This window comes from Sander lucioperca, chromosome 6 (assembly GCF_008315115.2).
Source record: "Sander lucioperca isolate FBNREF2018 chromosome 6, SLUC_FBN_1.2, whole genome shotgun sequence".
Classification (NCBI taxonomy): domain Eukaryota; kingdom Metazoa; phylum Chordata; class Actinopteri; order Perciformes; family Percidae; genus Sander; species Sander lucioperca.
The window spans coordinates 28917535-28938837 of NC_050178.1; the positions used below are offsets into that span (position 1 = coordinate 28917535).

The 21303-nt window shown below is 42.3% G+C and overlaps 1 protein-coding gene across 1 annotated transcript in view; it reads right to left on the reverse strand.

The window, feature by feature from the left end:
- si:dkey-49n23.1 (semaphorin-3D) overlaps positions 1 to 21303 on the reverse strand; it is a 71198-nt gene that overhangs the window by 9478 nt on the left and 40417 nt on the right. The window contains exons 2-13 of the mRNA XM_036002404.1: positions 20512 to 20666; positions 19005 to 19067; positions 18351 to 18470; positions 17739 to 17829; positions 16793 to 16921; positions 16053 to 16195; positions 15333 to 15447; positions 13552 to 13621; positions 11086 to 11230; positions 6442 to 6664; positions 4139 to 4227; positions 307 to 348 (exon numbers count right to left, since the gene is read on the reverse strand). Coding sequence (XP_035858297.1) covers positions 307 to 348; positions 4139 to 4227; positions 6442 to 6664; positions 11086 to 11230; positions 13552 to 13621; positions 15333 to 15447; positions 16053 to 16195; positions 16793 to 16921; positions 17739 to 17829; positions 18351 to 18470; positions 19005 to 19067; positions 20512 to 20666 — 1385 coding nt within the window. The remainder of the gene's footprint in view (positions 1 to 306; positions 349 to 4138; positions 4228 to 6441; positions 6665 to 11085; positions 11231 to 13551; positions 13622 to 15332; positions 15448 to 16052; positions 16196 to 16792; positions 16922 to 17738; positions 17830 to 18350; positions 18471 to 19004; positions 19068 to 20511; positions 20667 to 21303) is intronic.

Here is a 21303-nt window from a genome sequence, read left to right on the forward strand (position 1 = left end):
GCAGACAGAAAGACAGACAAATAGACAAACAGACAGGCAGGCAGGCAGGTAGACAGACGGGCAGACAAACAGACAGGCAGGCAGGCAGACAGACAGACAGACAGACAGTGAGACAGGCAGACAGAAAGACATACAAATAGACAAACAGACAGGCAGGCAGGCAGGTAGACAGACGGGCAGACAGACAGACAGATATGCAGACAGACAGACAGACAGACAGACATGCAGACAGGCAGACAGACAGACAGGCAGGTGGACGGACGGATGGACGGACGGATGGACAGACAGACACACAGATAGACCTACTCTCTTTGTTGACAGCTCCATGCTCAGGATGGGAGTGGGACTCTGCGGGTCAAAAAGGGGAAATAGATAATACATAATGATATTCATGAATGTTTATGATGACCAGGACAAATAAGAAGAAAAGAAGAAGCAAAATCAAGAAGGGAATGTTTTAGTAGTTTTTAAGAGTAATTGCGGACACTTTAACAGCCTGAATTTAACTGCATTTTGCATTTCCTCACGTCAAGTTTCAAACCATTTAGAAATCATTAAATCATAGTTTCACTAAACTGTAAAAACCAATACTGTACATACACATTTCATGAACACCAAACACTCTGCGAAAGTTGTTTTTTAAACTGCTATGGATGGCAAAATAAACAAGGAAAACACCCTGAGACACCAAACTACGCTGCCTGTGTGCAGACAAACCTGAGTAAATGTAAGGAAGACGGACGACTTGTTAGATTAACACAAAACCAACTGGCCCTGCTCTTTAACAAACATGATATTCCCTCCATGCAGAGGTTGAGGAATACCTCAGAGCTACAGTACGTTACAGAGGTCAGGGCAGCTACTGAGATTAGAAAAATCTAATGACTCTCTTTCTCAGAGGACTAAATTACCCCACAGCTCCATTTTTCTAGCTCACTGACTTGTTTCAGCAATTCACAAAGGGAGTAAATGACCCGTGACCGCTCTGAACTGGGGGGGTCTAGCTAAAGGAGGACACTCACAGTATGATAGAGAGCAGGAGAACAGATATCTTCACAGTGATCTGGCTATCCTGTGTCCCGTCACAGCCAACAAACTGACCAACCATTCAAGCGTCTCCTCTCTGAAACCCAGTCAGGCTACAAAGCAGCTTCCTCTGGCTCAAAGCTTCAGTGGATAGAAAGATAAGAAATAAACACCGCAGCCAAGGCTCAAAACGCTCGATGGTGTTTTAAGCCCCCAACGTCGACTTCAAGGCAGCGCTGCGACCGTCGACTTCAAGGCACCTAACCCTAACCCTAACCCTAACCATTGCCTAATCCTAGTGCCTTCCAGGCGTAGAAATATGATTAAAAGTTTAAAGAAACACCAAAGATTCTTTTGTACCTTAAAATAATATTTCCAAAATCGTTTCAGTGGTTCATCAACTCTTCTGCATTCGCTTTGCGGCCCTCTACCGGCTATAATCCTTTATATTCCAAATGCCATCAGTATCCTCAACCAAACCAAGTGACAACATCAAATTGAGCTGCTATTTTAATGAATTTAAGCATATTTATTCTGTTTTATCCTGATATTTTTCTTTTCATATTATTTTTTTATACTCAACTGTCATGTCTGAGATGTTGTCTGTATGTTTTTCTGTCTTGTATGTCTGGTGAGCCAAAGAAAGATTTCCACCCTGGTGGACAATAAAGATTTATTCTTTTCTATTCTATTCTATTCTATAATCGCACTATGCAAGTTTGCCAGATCAGGTAGAGGATCTGTAATTCGAATGAGACATAATGGACACAATTCCGCTTCCAACCTGTAGGGGGACCCAAGAGGAAAAGTGCTTTGGTGTTGCTTTAAAGAAACACTATGTAACTTTTCCCGTTCGGCTCCCCTACAGGTTGGAAGCGGAATTGTCCATTACATTACATTGTGCAAGTTTGCCAGATTGGGTCGCCTCGGATCTGTAGTTCGAATGAACTGGACAATGTAATGTAATGGACAATTCCGCTCCAACCTGTAGGGGGACCGAAGCGGGAAAAGTTACATGCTTAGTTGCTTTAAATGGATGATGAGACTTTGGACTTAACTGGGGTAAATGGGCCCCTTTGCTTCTGCTCTCTGTGTGTTACTCATTACGACATTTACGGACCGATTGGTGGGATTGCTGTGGACGAAGTACACACGGAGATACACTAGTAAGAGCTAATGAGGTTTAACCATGTATCAGCTAATTTAAATATCTAACGTTACTGTATTGTGTCAACAGTTAACTTAATTTAACATTGTATGTGGCGTTTTCTTTTGCGGGGTGCACCAAAACAAGTTCCTTCCTGAGACTATTTAGCAGAGCCGGCGTCGCTGCGTCCGGAGCTTAGCGCCGCCCAAGACGATTGTGATTGGTTTAGAGCAATGCAAACAACCCAGAACGTTTCTCCTATGCCAGAATGTATGTGTGGTGTAGCCAGACCTTACTCCGCAGCGCTGTGGAGATAGAGATGACAATGCGAGACTACAGTACAGCCGATGTCAGCTGCTTTGCACATGTCCCTGTTTGTGCGTGCAGCTGGTGGAAATGGGTTAGTTCCTGTTTTAATCTCAGTCATAAGCAAACAGACAACGTGCGTCTGGTGTCCTGTTTGTTTGTGGCTGTTTTTAACGTGTTTTCTGTCTTTCTTCCTTCCCTCCACCTGTGCTCTCTTTCTTATTTCCTCATGTAGTTTTGTTTTTCCTTTTTCCTCTCACATCTCGTCCAAATGCTCCCCTCTATTTCTGTCTCTTCTGTTTTTGTCCCACCGTATTCCTCTATTTCTTCCCTCCTCATCCCTAGTAGCTTATTTACATAGAGGACCTTGGGAAATATGTGCCCTACTATCTGTTTTTCTGTTTAGTGGAGTTATTCCAGACAAATATGTTCCACTGGAAACATGCAAGTCCTCACGCAGCACATCGCATCGCCCAGGGCTGGCAGATGGGCAGCGGGAGACACCAAAACAAGCTCTGGGATTTTAGCCATAAAAGTCCTGTCCAGCTACGTGTTTGTGTGTGTTTGTCTGTGCAATGGGACCTTTAGGGTTTTGTGGGAATTATGTGAAAAGAAGAAACAAACTGCAAGTACCTTCCTGACTGAAAGTGTTCCCTATGACTCAGGTAAAGCAGGTGTTGACAGGTTGCTAAAAACAGCAAACGTACAAACATATTCTCACTCCCAACTCGTAAGAAACCGCCACATTCCTGAGTGCCATGTCTAATGCCTGGTGTCTGTTGCATGAAGAAAGTTGTCAAAAAAGAGATAGGCAGATAGATGGATAGATGCATAGGTGGACTGGCAATCTGGCAGTTCTGGCAAATGGGCCGATTTGGGCCGCTCGAAAAAAAAGAAAACAAATGCGGCGACACTGGCGTTTTACACTAGTTTGACAAAAATATGCAAGACTGTACAGCTGCAGCCCGGAGCCTCCCGTCTGGTGCCGTCGGGCTTCTACTTTTTAAAATAAAAGCTTCCGCTACGTGTTTGTACTTTGGCGTGTTGGGTGTTTAAGTAATAACATGTTTCCATTTCCATTCTATTCTAAGATGGTGCCATGGTAGCTGGAAGGTGTTATTAATTGCTTCAGTGTGTGTACTATGTAATTATGAAAGCCTGTAAGTGCGCCTCATGCTGCTGCTGCCATAATCTCATGCAAGCCTGGTTTTTGCAATTATGAAGCAAATAATGTCAACCTCTGAAATTGGGCTGGTAAGGGACAGAATGGCCAGGGTCGAATGTTTGTCCCAGTCCACCCATGCATGCATGCATGTGGATGGATGGATGGATGGATGGATGGATGGATGGGTGGGTGGGTGGATGGGTGGATGGATGGATGGAGAGACGGATAGATAGATAGATAGATAGATAGATAGATAGATAGATAGATAGATAGATAGATAGATAGATAGATAAATGGATAGATGGATAGATGGATGGATAGATAGACGGATAGATAGACAGATAGATGGACAGATGGATAGATAGATAGATAGATGGATAGATGGACAGATGGATAGATGGATAGAGGTTGATACATGGATGGATATATGGATATATGGATAGATAGATAGATAGATAGATAGATAGATAGATAGATAGATTGTTGTATCTGACCTGGAAGACCGTCAGCTCCTCCAGAATAATCTCCTCCGTGTCCCAGCTGTCTTTGACGACTGAAACGGCCTTCACCACCTTCCCGTCATCTGGACAAAAAAATCCCAGAAAAGAACATTTACAAATATGTCGATCAAATATGTCGATCTGGCTCAACAGCTGGACATTGCTGGGGATAAAGCCTGACATCCGGCGAGTCTCTCCCTCCCCTCTCAGAGCTCAGCGCCGCTCAGGACGGTTGTAAATGGTTCTTAGTACCTAGAAATACTACAAAATAATGTAGCTACATTGTGGTAACAATCTATCCACTCGTAGTACAAAACCACACAGAAAAACTGTTGTTTTTGTCCCATAGTATTATTTGAAAATTTAATGGGGCTGACCTGTAGCAACATAAAGATTCCACTTGACTGTTTTCTAGTCAACTGCTCTACATACTGTAAGTCACACCAACATGTCGACAGTTCATGAAAGCATTAACATTTGCTGCATGCTCAATTTCCAAGTTTTTTGTCACAGCTTTTTTTCTGGCTACGAGCATAATGTTTTTGACAAATATCTGTCTCTTTCTTGTAAAACCTCCTCAATGCTTTCTAAAGTCAGTATCTAAAGACCTCATGGAGCTTCTCTGAGAGGACTGAATGTGGAGTTAAAAGAGCAACATTAATGGGGATCAACGTGTGCTTAAAGTGACTACTACTCAGCTCAGTGCATGGCCTAGCAGTAACCTGTAGACGTTTCCAAAGCGTGTTTTATTCTCAGAGTAAACCACGTTGACGTCAGCACGTGGCTCAGCAGTACGATACATTAAAAAAAGGGACATTATCGAGCAACAAAAGAATTATCTGCCAGACGCAAAGACGAGTCGAAGGATTCACCCAGGTCGCACTGCGTGAAAATCACAGCACTTGAAAGAGCAGAAGGAGCATTTATCAGGCAGGTAAAGGAGCGGTTGATGGGGGGATGAAAGATGTTGGAGAGGAATCCACTTAGAAGAGATTTATGGAGCCACGGGAGCACCTCTGGCCCCTCGGCCTGTCACCAGCCACTAAATAACCTCCGCCATTTATCACACACACACACACACACACACACACACACACACACACACACACACACACACACACACAATAATGTGTGTAATTTACGGGGGGGTTTACAACCAAACAACTAAATTATCATTTCCATTACATAAATAAAGAAAAGACATTTGCACCATAAATTGATAGAGAAAAAGTCACCAGAATGCAGAAAATTAAGTGTTTGATGATCAAAATTTCAATTATGCTCAAAAGTGGAGATCTCAACCCCCCCCAAAAGTTACGCTTGATGGTGTTTTAATCCCCCAACTCTGACTTCAAGGCAGCGAACCTTAACTTTAACTCTAACACTAACCATTGCCTAATCCTAGTGCTCACTCACACACACACACACACACACACACACACACACACACACCCTGTCAGAAGTGTTGCAGTAAACCTCTCCGTGTTTAACTTCTCACCTCTAAAGAGATAATGAATGAATGAATGCTGGATGTTTGCACACAACCGATGAACACATGAACCTTAATGGGTTCGTGTTAAAATGTTAAGTTGTGGAAAGATGCTTTAACTCGTTATTTTATCACGAGAATCCAGCTGCCGTTCAAGGTAAGATCTACTGTCCAGCACCTCGTGTTTATCGTCTGGATGCGCATGCTTTTGTAAAACTGTTAGCATAACTTTTCATTTGACCTTTTAACCTGCATTCACGTAGCCTGTGTCGGTCCTCAGACGGACTGGCGAAAACGCAGGTCCGTCCATTCATCTTGAATGGGGGGTAGTGTGTCTATGCTGTGGCTGCAGGGCGGAGCAGGAAAAAAAACGAAGATCAGACTTGTCAGAGTTTTTTGAGGCGGTGTGAGAGTCCCGTACAGGAAACAGGAAACGTCACTGCCTCTATCTCTGCCACGAGAAAGTTTTAAAACACCAAACACGAGCACTGAACTGCCCGGGAGTTTGTGGAACTAGTCCTCAGTTCCTCCATCTCTTTTATTTCTCTCTTTCTCTGGGAAATTAAGCTGCCTTCAAGTGCGCTCGGAAACATTGAGATATATAAAAGATCTGACAACTGTGAAATATAAAGTAGACTTGTGGTTAAAAAGACAACTGGACGTCACACAAATGGGTGATTTGAGTGACACTCCCACCGCCGTACAACCCTGAGGCGAATTGCCGGATCGCCGTTTCTGGTCTTGTTGTGTGTACACGTGCAATTTTCATCCTAAGCAAGCACACTTAAATCCCTCTCTTCCTCCTCACCTGTGCCTAGATGTAAGACATCGTATGGTCCGTCCTCGGCGTCCACCCTGTCCACGATGACCCTCTTTAACATGTAGGGTGCGTTTACCCGGGTCAGGATGGGTCTGCCGCCCACCGGCAGGACGGGCTCCCACATCAGCTGGTGCTGCCGCATGAAGCTCACCACCTCGTCTGGGAAGTCCTTGGTGGACTTGTGGAGGGCATCGTACGTCTCGCTGGGACACTGGGGGACAAGTCAGAGAAATATTCTGAGCCAAAAGGTCAATGAGCGTGTTGGGAGTCTAAAGAAATCAGTGGTAAAGGTTTAGAGTTACACTTAAAGTATCAATCAATCAATCAATCATTATTCATATAGCGCTTTTCATACATAAATGTACGTAAATGTAGCACAAAGTGCTACAAAATACTCACCACACACACACACACACACACATAAAAAACTTGAACTGAGCTGAGGAAACGCCATCATAAGTGAGGAAACACCAGAAGGCATGACAATATATAAATAAATAAATAAAAGCTCTAAACAGTGGCTAATAAGTACATAACCTGTAGATTGTTAAAAACAATCCATAAACTACATATACATAAATAAGTAGAATTAAAAACTAATACAAAAATAGAAAATATACAAAAAATATTAAATAAATGAAAAATAGACCATTAGCAGATAGATACAGAAGAGGGATAAGTAAGTTGTTGTCACAAAACGCACAATTGCAGCAGTTGACCTAGAAGTTTACGTCAGTTGTCTTCTCCCAGCAACAGAACAGTTATGTTAGCTTACTTCTTTGTTTTTATGATTTCAGAAAGGAGGTTAACCATTATTTTGTTAAGGCACAAACTTATGCTTTATGCGGATGATATATTACTTTTTGTGTCCGAACCTAGCAGATCAATACCCTGTCTACTCAGGATCAGTCACTACGTTTACATGCACACCAATGTTCCACTATTATTCCGAATATGACAATATTCTGAATTTGATACAGGTCATGTAAACAGCATATTCAGGTTGGACATTAAGAATAAGGCCTTTTTCCGAATATAGCATTTTCCGATAGACGTGTGATCTTCTGGTATTATTCGGGTTTTAGAGGAATTCTTTGTACATGTATACAGCGCATTCAGAATCTGCGTCTCAATCAGGGTTTTTACCGCAGTTTACGGCCTCTTGCCTGTTTGCGGCTTATGGTCAGCTCTGTGTGTTGCTGGTTGATGTAAACAAACCAACCATTCAACAGTTTGCAAGGCAACAGACCCCATAAGAAGGAGAAACACAGCTACTTTTAAACATTATCAAAGACTTGGATATCAACAGGTTTTTGGATATGCGCACACATCGCTACGCCAACCTTTTCAAGAAGCTGGTTGAAGGAATGAAAGAGGGAGGCCGTGTATGCACGCTCCAACAAGTCCTCCACCTCTGGTAAACTTTGAAAAAAATCATATTTTGCACGGATGCATGTAAACAGGATTATTAGTGGAACATTCACCTTCATTAGCCGTGGAAACAGCTTAGTCGGAATATAGTCTTTTTCGGAATAAGGGCAAAAACCAGAATATTATGTGCATGTAGAGTGTTTTATGTTCACACTTAAGTATAACTTGTGACCAGGAGCCGCATCGCGACATTTATTTGTTTTAAAAGGGTGCCGAACCATAAAGGTTGGGAACTACTGCACATTATGCAAAGAAGGAAACCCAATGATGATGTGATAGAAGGATTTGGGTTTTTTAAATGTGAGTTGAAGTTTCATGACTTTTAAAACATTTAGCATGGTTAACTCTCCAATGTTGCAAGGTGCAAAATCACACATCCATGCAGCGAAAAAGCTGTCTATCATCTTCATTCAGATAAAAACTATGCTAGATGTATTAGATTTTTAAAACGTGTATCACCAACACGCTAAAAAGTACTTTTATTAAAATAGAGTCCGGTAAGTTTGGCGATGGTGATTTTGGGGCTGTTTAACGTTAAACAAAAAGGATCTTACTCTTTAACAAAAATGTCTATCTCTGTAGGGATCTTTTCCATAATGTAGTCAGACACTTATAATAATAATCTGAGCCTGTCAGCGACAAAAACAGAACTTTTAGTGGACGCAAACTAAAGTTGCACAAGTGCCTGTTTACATTACATTGCAGCTTGTTTCGCCTTGCTTAATACTCAGTCACTTGAACACAGAAAACATGGGAAAATAGGGTCCAGGTTGAAAAAGTTACCCTTTAACTATACTCCCACTTACACACTTAAAACAGACACAGACTGTGACAGAATCATGTTATCCTGAAATATTTCAAAATGAGAAATAAAAAACAGTGAAGCAGTACATGAACAGATGGCACACAGGAGGAAAGGAAGGTAATGTGAGGGAGGATAAGAAAAAGAAATGCCTTACAGACTCTGTCAAACTACATGCTGATTTGTAGAGAAAGTCAGAAGTTTACCATGAGGAGAGGATAGTAAGAGAAAGATGGAAAGAGGAAAAAATGTAAAGCATGAGAAATAGATATGATGAAGATTGATGAACTGGATCAACGCATCCTCATGAACCGGTTAGTATGATATTGTATGAAAACTTATGCACAACAATTCTTATAATATCCTACAAACCGGTAACAAGACAGTTATGTTTAGCGGTATTTAAAGTTAAATCTAGCCGAGAAAAGGTGACAGTGAGCTGGGTACAGAGCACCGTGACTGTTATGGCCTTTTCAGCAGTCAATGTGCTGCTGACAGTAATCAATATGTGGAATACATACCAATTACCCAGCTTTCCTTTTCGTAGCTATATTATGTACAAATGGTTCATGAGAACAGCCTGACTGGATGCAAGAAACGTACAGCAAAGTGAAATTAGTTGAATTGGAGAATATTTTGGACAAGTCAACAACATGGAAGCCATTATTTTGTGTGCAGTGAGTCAGTGATCAGAGGTTGTGACCACACACACACACACACACACACACACACACACACACACACGTGGCTGACCTCGTCTGCAGTCAGCCTCGTGGTACAGCAGCGCTCCACGCAGCGGTGAATTCCCCAGCAGGGAGAATGAAATAACACCTGACCCACTCAAACCCTAAAACCTCGGCCTTCCTGACAGGTTGAAGCTTCCCAGAGGAGTTCGCTGGCGAGTTGTTAAATCACCGGTGGGGGGTACACCCTCTCACAGCTCCATCAGCTTGTTTTAATTATGTGCATTCTGTGTGTTCGGAGTCTGATCCCACAGGAAATACTAGGCTCTTCACACAAACATAAATACCGTCCTGTCTTTACTAAATTTACTATTTAAAGAGTTAATGGCCGTGAACTTTAATAAGCAACACCCCCCCCCCGTGTCCCTTGCACAGAGATTGAGAGTTTTGAAATATCTGCTGCAATCCTAATGCAAATAAGGTGAATATAATTTAATTTACGATGCTAAAACCAATGATATATACATTTCCAAAACTCAATGTATCTGTCAGAGTAAGTGTTCTCAAAGTCAGTTGGAAGCTGAAATGCATTACCTTAATAAGCTAAGAGCTGAAATGCATTGCTAGAAAAGCTGGAAGCCAAACTGTAGTAATCAAATAAATTGACTAAAAAGGCTGAAAGCATAACTACTTCGTATTATTATCAGACATATCCATTGCATAGAACAAACAAGCATGACCCTAAAGAGGTGAATAATTATATTGCCTGAAAAGAAGCGGGCTATATACATGGATGAAATCACAAATGACACTATGTGTGTGTGTGTTTGTGTGTGTGACAAAAGTGTCTGACAAGATTATCGATCAACACTGGAAAATCCATTGACCTCACCGTTAACTACTTTCATACGGTCTTTTTCTTTGGTAGAAAGTGTACCTTTTAAAGAAAAAGTCTGGGTGGAGAGGATAAATACCCCAAAACATGATAATACCACGAAGTTAGTGATAACTCGCCTTCATTAAGTCACATGTTTGATACAGCACTGTATAATTTACGCTCCTCTTTTGTTTATTCTTAGTTGTTTTTTTAGTAAATGCCTTAACTTCTTATCCTTAGTTACATACATCTTCCTGTCTGTGTTTGCTTTACTGTTGGTTTTAATGTATTTATGTGACCATTTGCCTTTTTCGTCAGCTTCATCCATCTAGGATCCTGCCTCGTATCGTCCGTCTTTATGCATGTACTGAATGTGGCAGCTGGTCCATGTTAGCTTCACTGTTAGTTTTTATGCATCTGTGATTGCCTGTTTGTCTGCTCCAATGGTTAGTTTGTATGTCTATTTTATAGCGTTTTACCATGTGTGTCATTTCTAAAAGTCTAACCAGGGAATGCAAATCACATACGATGTAACGGTAACAATGCCTGCATGTATTGTCCCTGTCACTATTTGCAGGTTAATTAACAAAGAATCTAAAATTGTTTAGTTTTTTTTTTTGTAATTCATGGTTGTGAAGATACTTTAACATGTGTGTGTGTGTGTGTGTGTGTGTGTGTGTGTACCTGGTTTTGGGGAGGGGATGCAACCCTTACACTCCACCCAGCGATAGTCATTCGTTAATTAAAACAGAATCAAAAAATGTCAGTTTTTTTGTAATTTATGGTTGTGAAGATACTTTAGCGCGCGTGTGTGTGTGTCTGTGTGTGTGTATACTTACAGTGCCTGGTCTCGGGTAGGGGATGCGGCCCTTGTACTCCACCCAGCGATAGTCTGGACCCTCTTTATGGGCAAACGGCCCGTTAAAAGCAGCGCGGATAGACGCCATGGAGTACACACACACTGCTGAGCCACGAAAGATAGAGCTGCAGGAGAAAGCGGACATGTAGAAACATATGAGGAGGAAAGGTAGGGCATTTGAAGGAGGGAGAGGGGTTGAAGAGATAGAGTAAAAGCAAAGGTATGAGAGTAAAGATGAAGATAGAAGGAGGGAGTAATATAGGAAAAAAACGGAGATTAGATGCAAGTTATTCACAACATACAATTAGTACTTCATATTGTGCAGGGGTAATAGGCGCTCAGAAAGGGATGAAAGAGTGAGAGAGAAAAGGAAAAGCTGAGGGGAAGGAAGAGAAGAAAGATAGCAGAGGGAGAATAGAAAGAGATTACAGAAAACAGTGCAAGGGAGGATAAAATAGGAGGGAAGGAAGGAAAGAAGGATGGGAGAAGAGGAAAGGAAAAAGAGGTGGGCGTGTTTTATTACATCAGGGTTACAATAACACAACCAGCTGGGCCTCTTCACCTTTGACCCCGACACCCACCCTACAGCTGACCTCTGACCCTCCACACCGCTGGGTGTACACGTGCCGCCCCGACTAAAGAGTGCGCACGTAAAGGAGGGGGAGGAGGTCGTAACGGTGCTCTGCTGTCCTGACTGTTTCAGGACCTTTCCTTCCATTGTGAAAGCAGACTTTACACAGACTTTTTAGGAAAGTCACAAATAGGTTTTTATATACAGTATATGTAGTATTTTTTTCTCATGTGTTTTTAGAACTAATTTGACTGGTTACATAAAAAAAGCAAACAATGCAAGAAACTTAACGGTGGAACTGCACCCATCTGGCCCAGAAAGACTTCCCATAGACTTTGCATGGCGAAAGAAACTTCTATTTTTCAGCGGATAATTGTTTTTGGGGTACATCAACTTACCAGCCCGAACACTTAAAGGGTCTTTGTTTAAAATGTCATGTTTTAAATTCTTTTTGACATTTACTAGTAGCCAAATCCAGAGTTTTTAAACTAGGCATGATGAATGCGCATAATGGACGTGAGCAGACCTGCGGGACTGCCCCCGCCCGCCCATGTCGCCCTGGACTGCGCATGCTCACATGACTGTTCTCCCGAGGTCATGTAGCTGTAATAATGGATATAGCTAATGGTTGTAATTCACCATGTGTTCTGTTAATACATTCATGGTATGATCTTATGATACATTCTAGGGATGTATGGATGTATGTATGTTGTAAAAACGTGGATGAGAGATGAAGCTGTAGGCTAACCTTAGTAGCTAGCGCTAGCTAGTAGCTAGCTAGTAGCACGACATAATGATTACATCTCCTTGGTTGTCAAAATACATCCATCGTTTATTTAGATAAGCAGGTAAACAATCAGGAACAACGAAAACACAATGTTTAACGTTAGTGAATATTTTAGACAATGAAACGGCGAGTTCATGAGTTCGCCACATATACCGTGGATGTATTAAAGGTGCACTATGAGTTTCTGCATGGTTTCAGCGCAATTTCATTTTTGTCTCAAATCGTAGTCATCTCTCCTTGATCCTCTAGCTGCCTGCCCCCTGAACACACCGTGAAAAAGCCCGGTCTCAGGAGACAACACAGGGGTCGTAAACGTCAAACAAACACTAGAGGCACAGGCTGTACACCAAAATACAACAAACTACTCCAGCCAATCACAGGCAAGATGGTTGGGGGAGGGGGTGGGGGTTAGTGACATTTAGTCGGTTAGTCATGACAGTTACGGAAACATGGGGGGAGGGGCGAGCTTGCTCTGTTTTTGTTTGAAATTTACTTGGAACGTCAACAGAAGTGACGTCATGCAGGAACTCATAGTGCACCTTTAAGAGAACAAACTATACTTAGCATGTTGCTACCGGTTGCTACGACAACACAAACAAACTGTTGCTAGTGCGCATGTCCATCGTGACGTAATGGGCCAGTCAACGCGGAAGATCCGAGCTCCATGACTGCTTTATGCGCTTTTGAGCACTCTCATTGGAACGTACGGGGCTTCCCGCCGACCACTGTATCCAGTTCTGTTAATACATCCATGGTTCAATCTCTAAACGGTGTGCACTGGGTTGCTACGGTTTCCTGGTTGAATGACATGTTGGGTCAAACAAACACAGCAATGAGGACATATTTATGAATGAAGACATTGATTTTAGCTAATAAAATACTTAAAACACTACACAATGTACCTTTAACGAAGTAGTTTTGGTGTCAGATGTACTATAAGACCAACCAGGTCAGAATCTGTCTATTGGCGAATGCTCTGAACTTATCGCCGATATCGCAAGACAATTTTTACCTCGACGAGAACATTTTCTCATCACTCATTGGCGAGATCTCGTCACACCTCTAATATATACTGAGTCTGTTCTCACCTGGATGTACTGAAGACACCGTAGATGGTCGGGTTTTGAGGGTCCTTCGTCTCCAGAACAAAGATGTCCTCTAAAAAAAAACAACAACAGAGTGACAGCTATAAAATGCAACATGAAGTCAGTTTTATTGATTTATCGTTTAAATTGTGCGTTCCTCCTTTCAGGAGTGAATGATGGTCGCTAACCTGTAAGATGTACACAGGCAATTTGACAACCATTTAGTCTCTACTGTACAGTTTGTACTTGTCTTATTATCAGCTTGTGAGTCATCTGTAAAACACTTTTAATGGCACTAACTTAAAAAAGATAATGGGGAAAAAACATCCGCACACTCAAGTCTGTGCAAAAATCAATCTTTCTTACGACCGTGGCTAGAAGTGATACCGCTACAGACGCATGTTACGCTTAATTACACTAAATCTAGGATAATATAAGAATATCATCTTAGTACTTTCACCCAGGAAATGTGTGTTCGTTCCTCGGGGGGGGGGGGGGGGGGGGGGTTAATCCAATTCAAACTACCTTTTCCCTAAACTTAGAGATTTCTTCCTTCCAGATACCGATACCTGAACTTGTGTATCGGCCAATACCGAGTACCAATCTGATACCAGAGCGAAAGAAGAAATAATAATAAATATATATATATATAATGTTTTAACAGCTGTATAACCCTGTACGGATGAGATATGATTGCTTTTATTGTTGTACGGCCTGACTCAGGTTAAACTCTTTGTAAAATATGAACAAATACAGAGAATGAACGCCATAAAACTCGTTAGTCATAACGAAAAAAAGAACATCAATAAACTACTTTAAGGTGTATTTTTTGAGGGTCTTTAAGATATTATATCGGTGTGTAGTTTCACATACTCGCCGATACAGATACCAGCGTTTCAGGCAGCAGTGGAGGCTTTTCCCGAGCTCGGTATCAGTATATCTCTAAAAATATCGTCGCCGTAGCTGTATCCCTTCTAGACATTCTGTACTGTTTTAGTCTATGTCGACGACGTTTCATTTCTGGGATTGTTCAGGTGCCGTGGGAAATTCCGCCGGATTTCACTCTTTTGGCTGGATGTCCCTCATTTTGGCCGGATATCCGTCACCTTCCTCTTTCTTTGTGGTGGCGTTCTAACTTCCGGTGGATTTCTGAGGACTATGGTTAACTGCTCCTCAGATCTCTGCAGGGTAAATCCAGACAGCTAGCTGTCTGGATCTTTCCAATCTGAGTTTTCTGTTGCACGACTAAAACTACTTTTGAACGTACACATGTTCCACCAAAACAAGTTCCTTCCTGATTTTGCAGCGGCACCGTGGCTCCGTCCAGCGCTTAGCACCGCCCACGATGATTGTGATTGGTTTAAAGAAATGACAATAAACCAGAGCATGTTTTTCTCCCATCCCAGAATGCTGTGTGGACTAGCCAGACCCTCCTCCGCAGCGCGGCAATGCGAGACTAACACTGTTGCCTTTGGCCTGCCTAATTTAATAAAACAGTAAAGATAAATAATAATTGCCCAAAAAAAACAAATTGCCCGATGAGCACAAAGAATCATTCAAAGGGAGTTTACAGCTTCGTCGACTGGGCATCAAACAAGGGAGGAGAAAAGAGGGAAGGAAGTTCTTGCTGTGCCAAACTTGATCCTTTTTTCAAAGTTTAGGGAGAGGACGATGAAGTCAGAAAGAAAGGAGGGAGGACAGCAGGACCATTATATCAAAAGGTATTCCCCAGAGGAGTCACATGAAAGGCAGCCGGAGAGGAAGGAAAAGGAGGGAAGTGTTACCGAGCTCATCGAACTGTGTGTCGACTCCAGACGGGCCGGGGACAGAACAGACCAGCCGGGCTTTGAGGAACGTGGTCCAACGGTTGATCAGACTCCTCTTCCCTCCGACGTCATTCTGGATAGAGGAGAGAAGAGAGAGGGAAGTATGAGAGATAGAGATAGGGTGGAGGACAGTGAGAAGAAAGGGAGAGGAGAGGGAAGGGAAGCATAAAAAGGAGACATTTAGAAAACAAAAGATGCTGTAAATCACCGTCTGTATAAATATAAAGAGCCCTACACCTGTCCAACTGTCAACTACTGTACTTAAAAACATATTTAAGGTACTGCTACTTCTTTTTTTATACTGCACCGTTTGTACGTTTCACTCCATATGTAGTGTGTGTGTGTGTGTGTGTGTGTGTGTGCGTGTGTCTGTGTGTCTTTGCGTGTGTGTGTGTGTGTGTGTGTGTGTGTATTTGTGTATGTGTGTGTGTGTGTGTCTGTGTCTGTGTGCGTGTATGTGCGTGTGTGTGTCTGTGTGTGTCTTTGCGTGTGTGTGTGTGTGTGTGTGTGTGTGTGTGTGTGTGTGGCAGCCGGCCCTGCTATTACTGCTACTACGGTGAAAGCTCTGTGTGGCGCCTCTGCAGAGCCAGAACCATATATCACACTTAAGTTCTTTTGTCTGTTGTTATACTTCAAGCAGCCACACATTTAGCATACTGTGTCTCCGTGTCTCTGTACCTTGCAGACTCGAGCCACGCGGCTGTACACCCTCTTGTCCCACTGTCCGGCCTCCACCGCCTGCTCCTTGAAGAAGAAGTAGACCTTGTCGTCGTCCGGACTGCGAGTGTCGGGGATGGAGAAGGAGCCCACAAACTCCGGCTCTAAAGGAGCCAGACGGCAGAGTGTTAGCAGTGTGTTTTCAGCTTTGTGACGATGCATTTTCCAGCTGATCCAAGAAGCTTTTTAAAGACTTTGTTTAGCTTAAGAAGGACACATGAAGCCACGCTTCATCCTTCAGTTTATCACAAACATTCAACATCAAATGTCTTTGCTTCGTCACTCCAAAACCCAATCTGATCTGACATCTCCATATTTGAGAGGCTGGAAAACTGCATTTTCTGTTAATTTTTGCATGAAAAAGTACTATAGTTGTCGATTATTTTTCTATCGATCGACTAGTCGACTAATCGTTGCTGCTCCAGTACTTATTTAGATGAAGTCGGGTACAAGTAAAGTAGCAGAACATAGAAATACTCAAGTAAAGTACATGTACACCAAATTTGTACTTGAGTAAATATACTTATTTACCCCAGTGAAAGAGACACAGAAAGTCATTGAGGATGAGAGGTAACGTTTGCGTGGTGTCTCCGTGGTAATACACCACTCAGTTTAGGATGAGAGCATTATGAGAGAGGAGGAACAAGTAGAAAGAAAGAAAGAAAAGAAATGCATGTTTGGTTCAGACTGGAGCTTCTCACCGTTGAGCCAGTTGTGATCGTACGCTTCGGTGCGGATGTAGTGCTGACTGTCGCCCTGGACAGACGTACGGAAGATCGCTGCGTTGGCTCCCATGAAATCTACTGACATACCTGCATAAAGTTCACCGTCTAAGGAGGGAGATAGAGAGAGAGAGAGAGAGAGAGGGGGAAGAAAGGCAGAAAGAAAGATCTGGATTGTATTTTAAAGACCCTACAGGTGAATGAGTTTAAACATTTGAAGTAACAGGTATCACCATTTTACTCCCCAGTTGATTACTTACATTAGTATATTGTACTTTTATGTATAAATATGCAAATGAGGCATTAACTAAAGCTAACTTTTGGTTAATTTAGAAGAAATCTACAGACACAAATAGACAAAGTTGAGTAAAATAAACACCTAAATGTGTATATTGGATGAAGCGAAATAGTCCAAAAACTCAAAATTGAAAAATGTTTTTGGATGTTTTTGCCTGTAGTGTCTCCCTTTAATTATATCTCATTTGCAATAAAAAAAAACACGACCAATGTCAAACTACAACATGTGTGTTTGCTGTTGAAGGTCCAACGCCTCTTTCTCCGACTGCTGACACAAATATGAAATAATGAAACAAAAAGCAGATTTTATGGCGGTTCTTTATGTCCGTAAAGTGGCGTGGGACTAACAGCTGACGTCAGACGTCAGACCACCCACGCCTCAGCTGGACGGACCCACGCCACAGCTGGACGGGCGCTCTGCAGCAGGAATGAGACGGACAGTGGCGGGATTGTACGCTGCAGGACATTAGTGTCACCAGAATATGAATACGGCTGTTGGAGAATGACATAAAAATGATTTAACTGTGTGTGCGTGTGTGTGTGTGTGTGTGTGTGTGTGTGTGTGTGTGTCTGTGCGTGTGTGTGTGGACACACAGAGTACATTATGTGTGGACTGGATGAGACTTACCAGTCAGGCGAGCGGTAAAGGGCTCCCTGGGACTGAAGGGACATTTTCCTCTGCCCGACTCCACCGTGTGAGACAACATGAACAACGGCTGCTACAGCGGAGAGAGAGAGAGAGAGAGAGAGACCACACACAAACTCAGAATGACCGTAAACAGAAGGGCAAAGACGAAACTGACTTTTTGTTTCTTGACGGATGTCTTCTTGTCCACGATTGTTGACTGTCAGCGCACAATAAGGGACCAGTGTTGGGAGGAACGCATTACAAAGTCATTCCACTACTTTTGAAAAACGCCACCTTATGTGACTTTGTGCATATCCTTCCGTTTTATGACATCTACAGGGCCAAGTGTATCTCTGCGAGCAAACCTCATTGTTGCTGCATTGGAAATTGAAAATTGATTGAAAATCTATATTTGGACAAATGACCTGCAGTAACAATAAGAAATGCACCAACAAACAACAAAATGAGCACAGGAATTAGAGCTATTGTCAATTTCATTTGTAAATGTCAATGTATTTCTAATTTTGCATTCCATATTAGGCTACACATAAGGTTTGGCATCTTCATATACTGAGAGTGTGTCATTGAATGGATAAAAAAACATATGAATACCTCTGCGTTGTGTCCTACGTGCAGGTATGTGCACTGTGGATGGAAGGCGCCGGTACCACAGGCGTAAACATGGGTCTTATTGAACGGCTGCAACAGCCGCACGAAGTTGGCACAGTCTGTCTGAAAATGAAAACACAATCAAATATTAGAGATGTGCCGATACCGATACCAAGTATCTGAAAAGCCTCCGATGCTGCCTAAAATGCTGGTATCAGAAAGTACCGGAGTTTATTCACCGATACGATACGTAATTTAGCCCCGAAGAAAACCTACTTTAAAAAGAGTTTATTTATCAGGTAAAGGTACTCTATTGTCACATACACATAGCGAAATTCATTCTCTGCATTTAACCCATCCCTCAAGGGAGCAGTGGGCAGCCAATCACAGTGCCCGGGGACCAACTCCAGATCTAAGCCATTGCCTTGATCAAGGGCACTGACTGGAGAACCCGGGAAACCGGAGCACCCGGAAAAAACCCACGCAAAAATGGGGAGAACATAGTCTCGCAGGGGGAGTACGATAGGTATAAAAATGAAACAAAGATAGTTGGGAAAATCTCTAAAAATCACAGTGTAAACTAACGTAGAGAAAGATGTTTTTTTGGTCTCATATCTTGCTTGTTTAAATCTCTGACTCTGATTTAAAGACACTCACCTCCAGGCTTTTCCCCGCTAGCCTGCAGTGCTCCACGTGTTCTCTGGCAGCGGGCCAGTGGATCTGATGGAGGAAAGAAAACACAGGCAGGCACTCAGAGACAGATTTTTATACTTTGATTTCTTGCAGGGTTGCAGTGGGATGCAAAAAAAACTCAGAAGATTCTTTACGTTTTGTTTTACTTTGTGTTTTTTTTTGTGATTAACAATTCCTCATCGCCACCCACCCAGACATAAATCAAGAAAAGATGACACAGTAACTACAATATTTAAAGGTGCCGTAGGTAGGATTGTGAAGATCCAGGACTTGAGGAAATTTGAACATCAACAACTTCTCAGTACCTCCCCCCTTTCTGCTAAAGCCCAAATTGGTCTCCTAAGCCCCTCCCCCCACAAGGGAGAATGAATGCGTGTGCATGAGCAGTGATTGACTCTGCATTTCGTTGCACTTTTATGTCATGATATAGGTCTTAAATTTCAATCATGAAGGTCTTAAAAAGTCTTAAATTTGACTTGTTGAAACCTGCAGAAACCGTTTATAAAGACATCTTTTCAAAACGCCGCCACCCTAGCAATCTCACCAGCCCACTCCTGGATTGAAGGCGGCACCCCCTTCATTCTTCCATCCTCTTAAAATAATGTGTTTTGTTATCATTAAACTAGTCTGGACCCAGCTTCGTTTAGGATCAACCATTGACTGTAAATATTAATGGACAGAGGAAGAGAGGGGATGTCACCCATTGGTTTGTGGAGATCTACTATGAGTCATTGAGTTTGCCGTTACGGGCGCAGCCATCCTGGTTGCGGATGTGACGATTTTAGACGAGAGGGAGGAGTGAGGGAGGAGCCATAGACTGTTGGGCGCTATCTGACTGTGATGTTAGCTTAGAGTTGCCAACGCTGCTTACACTCTACGTTACGTTACACACTTTCACTGGCAATCTGGATGCAACTGCTGCTGAAAGCTAGCCTACATAATTCGAGGTAAAATTTAGCTTCTCTAGGTTTTAAATATATCTTTGTCCCATAGATATAGATTACATAAAAGACAGGCCGCGTACTGTCAATCACATCATAGCCACGCCCTAAAACACCCCTTGCTTCATCGCCGATTTTAAAATCAACGAGACCATAATTTAAAAAATGAACATCATTCTGTATTGCAGAAGACTTAAAACTAGAGACTGAGACCATAATAACTCATTATGAAAATGTTTACTGAGGTAATAAATCAAGTGAGAAGTGGGTCACTTTCTCATAGACTTCTACAGAAACCGACCTCCTTTTGCAACCACATGTGTCGCCCCCTGCTGGAATTCAGATAGAATGCAGGTTTAAGGCACTTCCGCATTTGCAGTACTTCGCTGAACTGGGTGCTTTGTCCATTAATATTAACAGTCTATGGGATCGACCCATCTCCCGGAACAAATAACCTCGGGCTGAATGGAACCTGGCTCCCTGTAATCCCACACAGGTTGTCATTTTGACTTGTGTTTTAAATGTCTCACCGTGTGTGTGGGCAGATCCAAGCTGTCGGGTCTCAGCAGGTAGATGTGGTCTTTCCCTCCGACCAACAGCCATCCCTGATCCTCGTCCAATAACAGGGCCTGGTATCCGCCGCTGACTCCGCCCCCCCAGAACACAGCCAATTTGTTCCTCAGATCTGAGAGGGACAAGACATGTTTCAGTCAAACAGGGAAATATGAGGCCTTTAATTCTATTTATTTAGTCAGGATCTTCTTTCACTCCGCCACTTTCTGCCTCAAACATCCAGCAGTGGAGAGTAACTAAGTACATTTACTCAAGTTCTGTACTTAAATACACTTCTGAGGTTCTTTACTTGAGTATTTCCATGTTACGCTACTTTATATTCAACTTAGTGAGGCTTTACTGGCATGAACAGTGTTGCCAAAGCATCAAAATACAATTTGTCGAGATATTAATATGAATGAATATGAACATTAACACTCAAACGGAATCTGCAGATTATTTTATTTTACAGTTTTTAGGGCTGATTCAGATTGGAAAAACTGCAATATGTAGCAGCCAGTTTTTCCAGAGGGAATAGTTAGGTTTATATGAGAGGCCGTATAGGCAATAATTCATACTTGGTCTCACATACAGCACCATAACCTCACATATACACCATTATACTCTTAGCACATAAACTGGCATACACTCATACATGCACATGTCATTACCTAACACACATTATTGTATTTTTGTCAGTGTAAGAGAGAATAGCAATCTGTGTAAGAGAGTATGATAGTAAATAAAGGAAAGTTTGACTGTGCATTTAA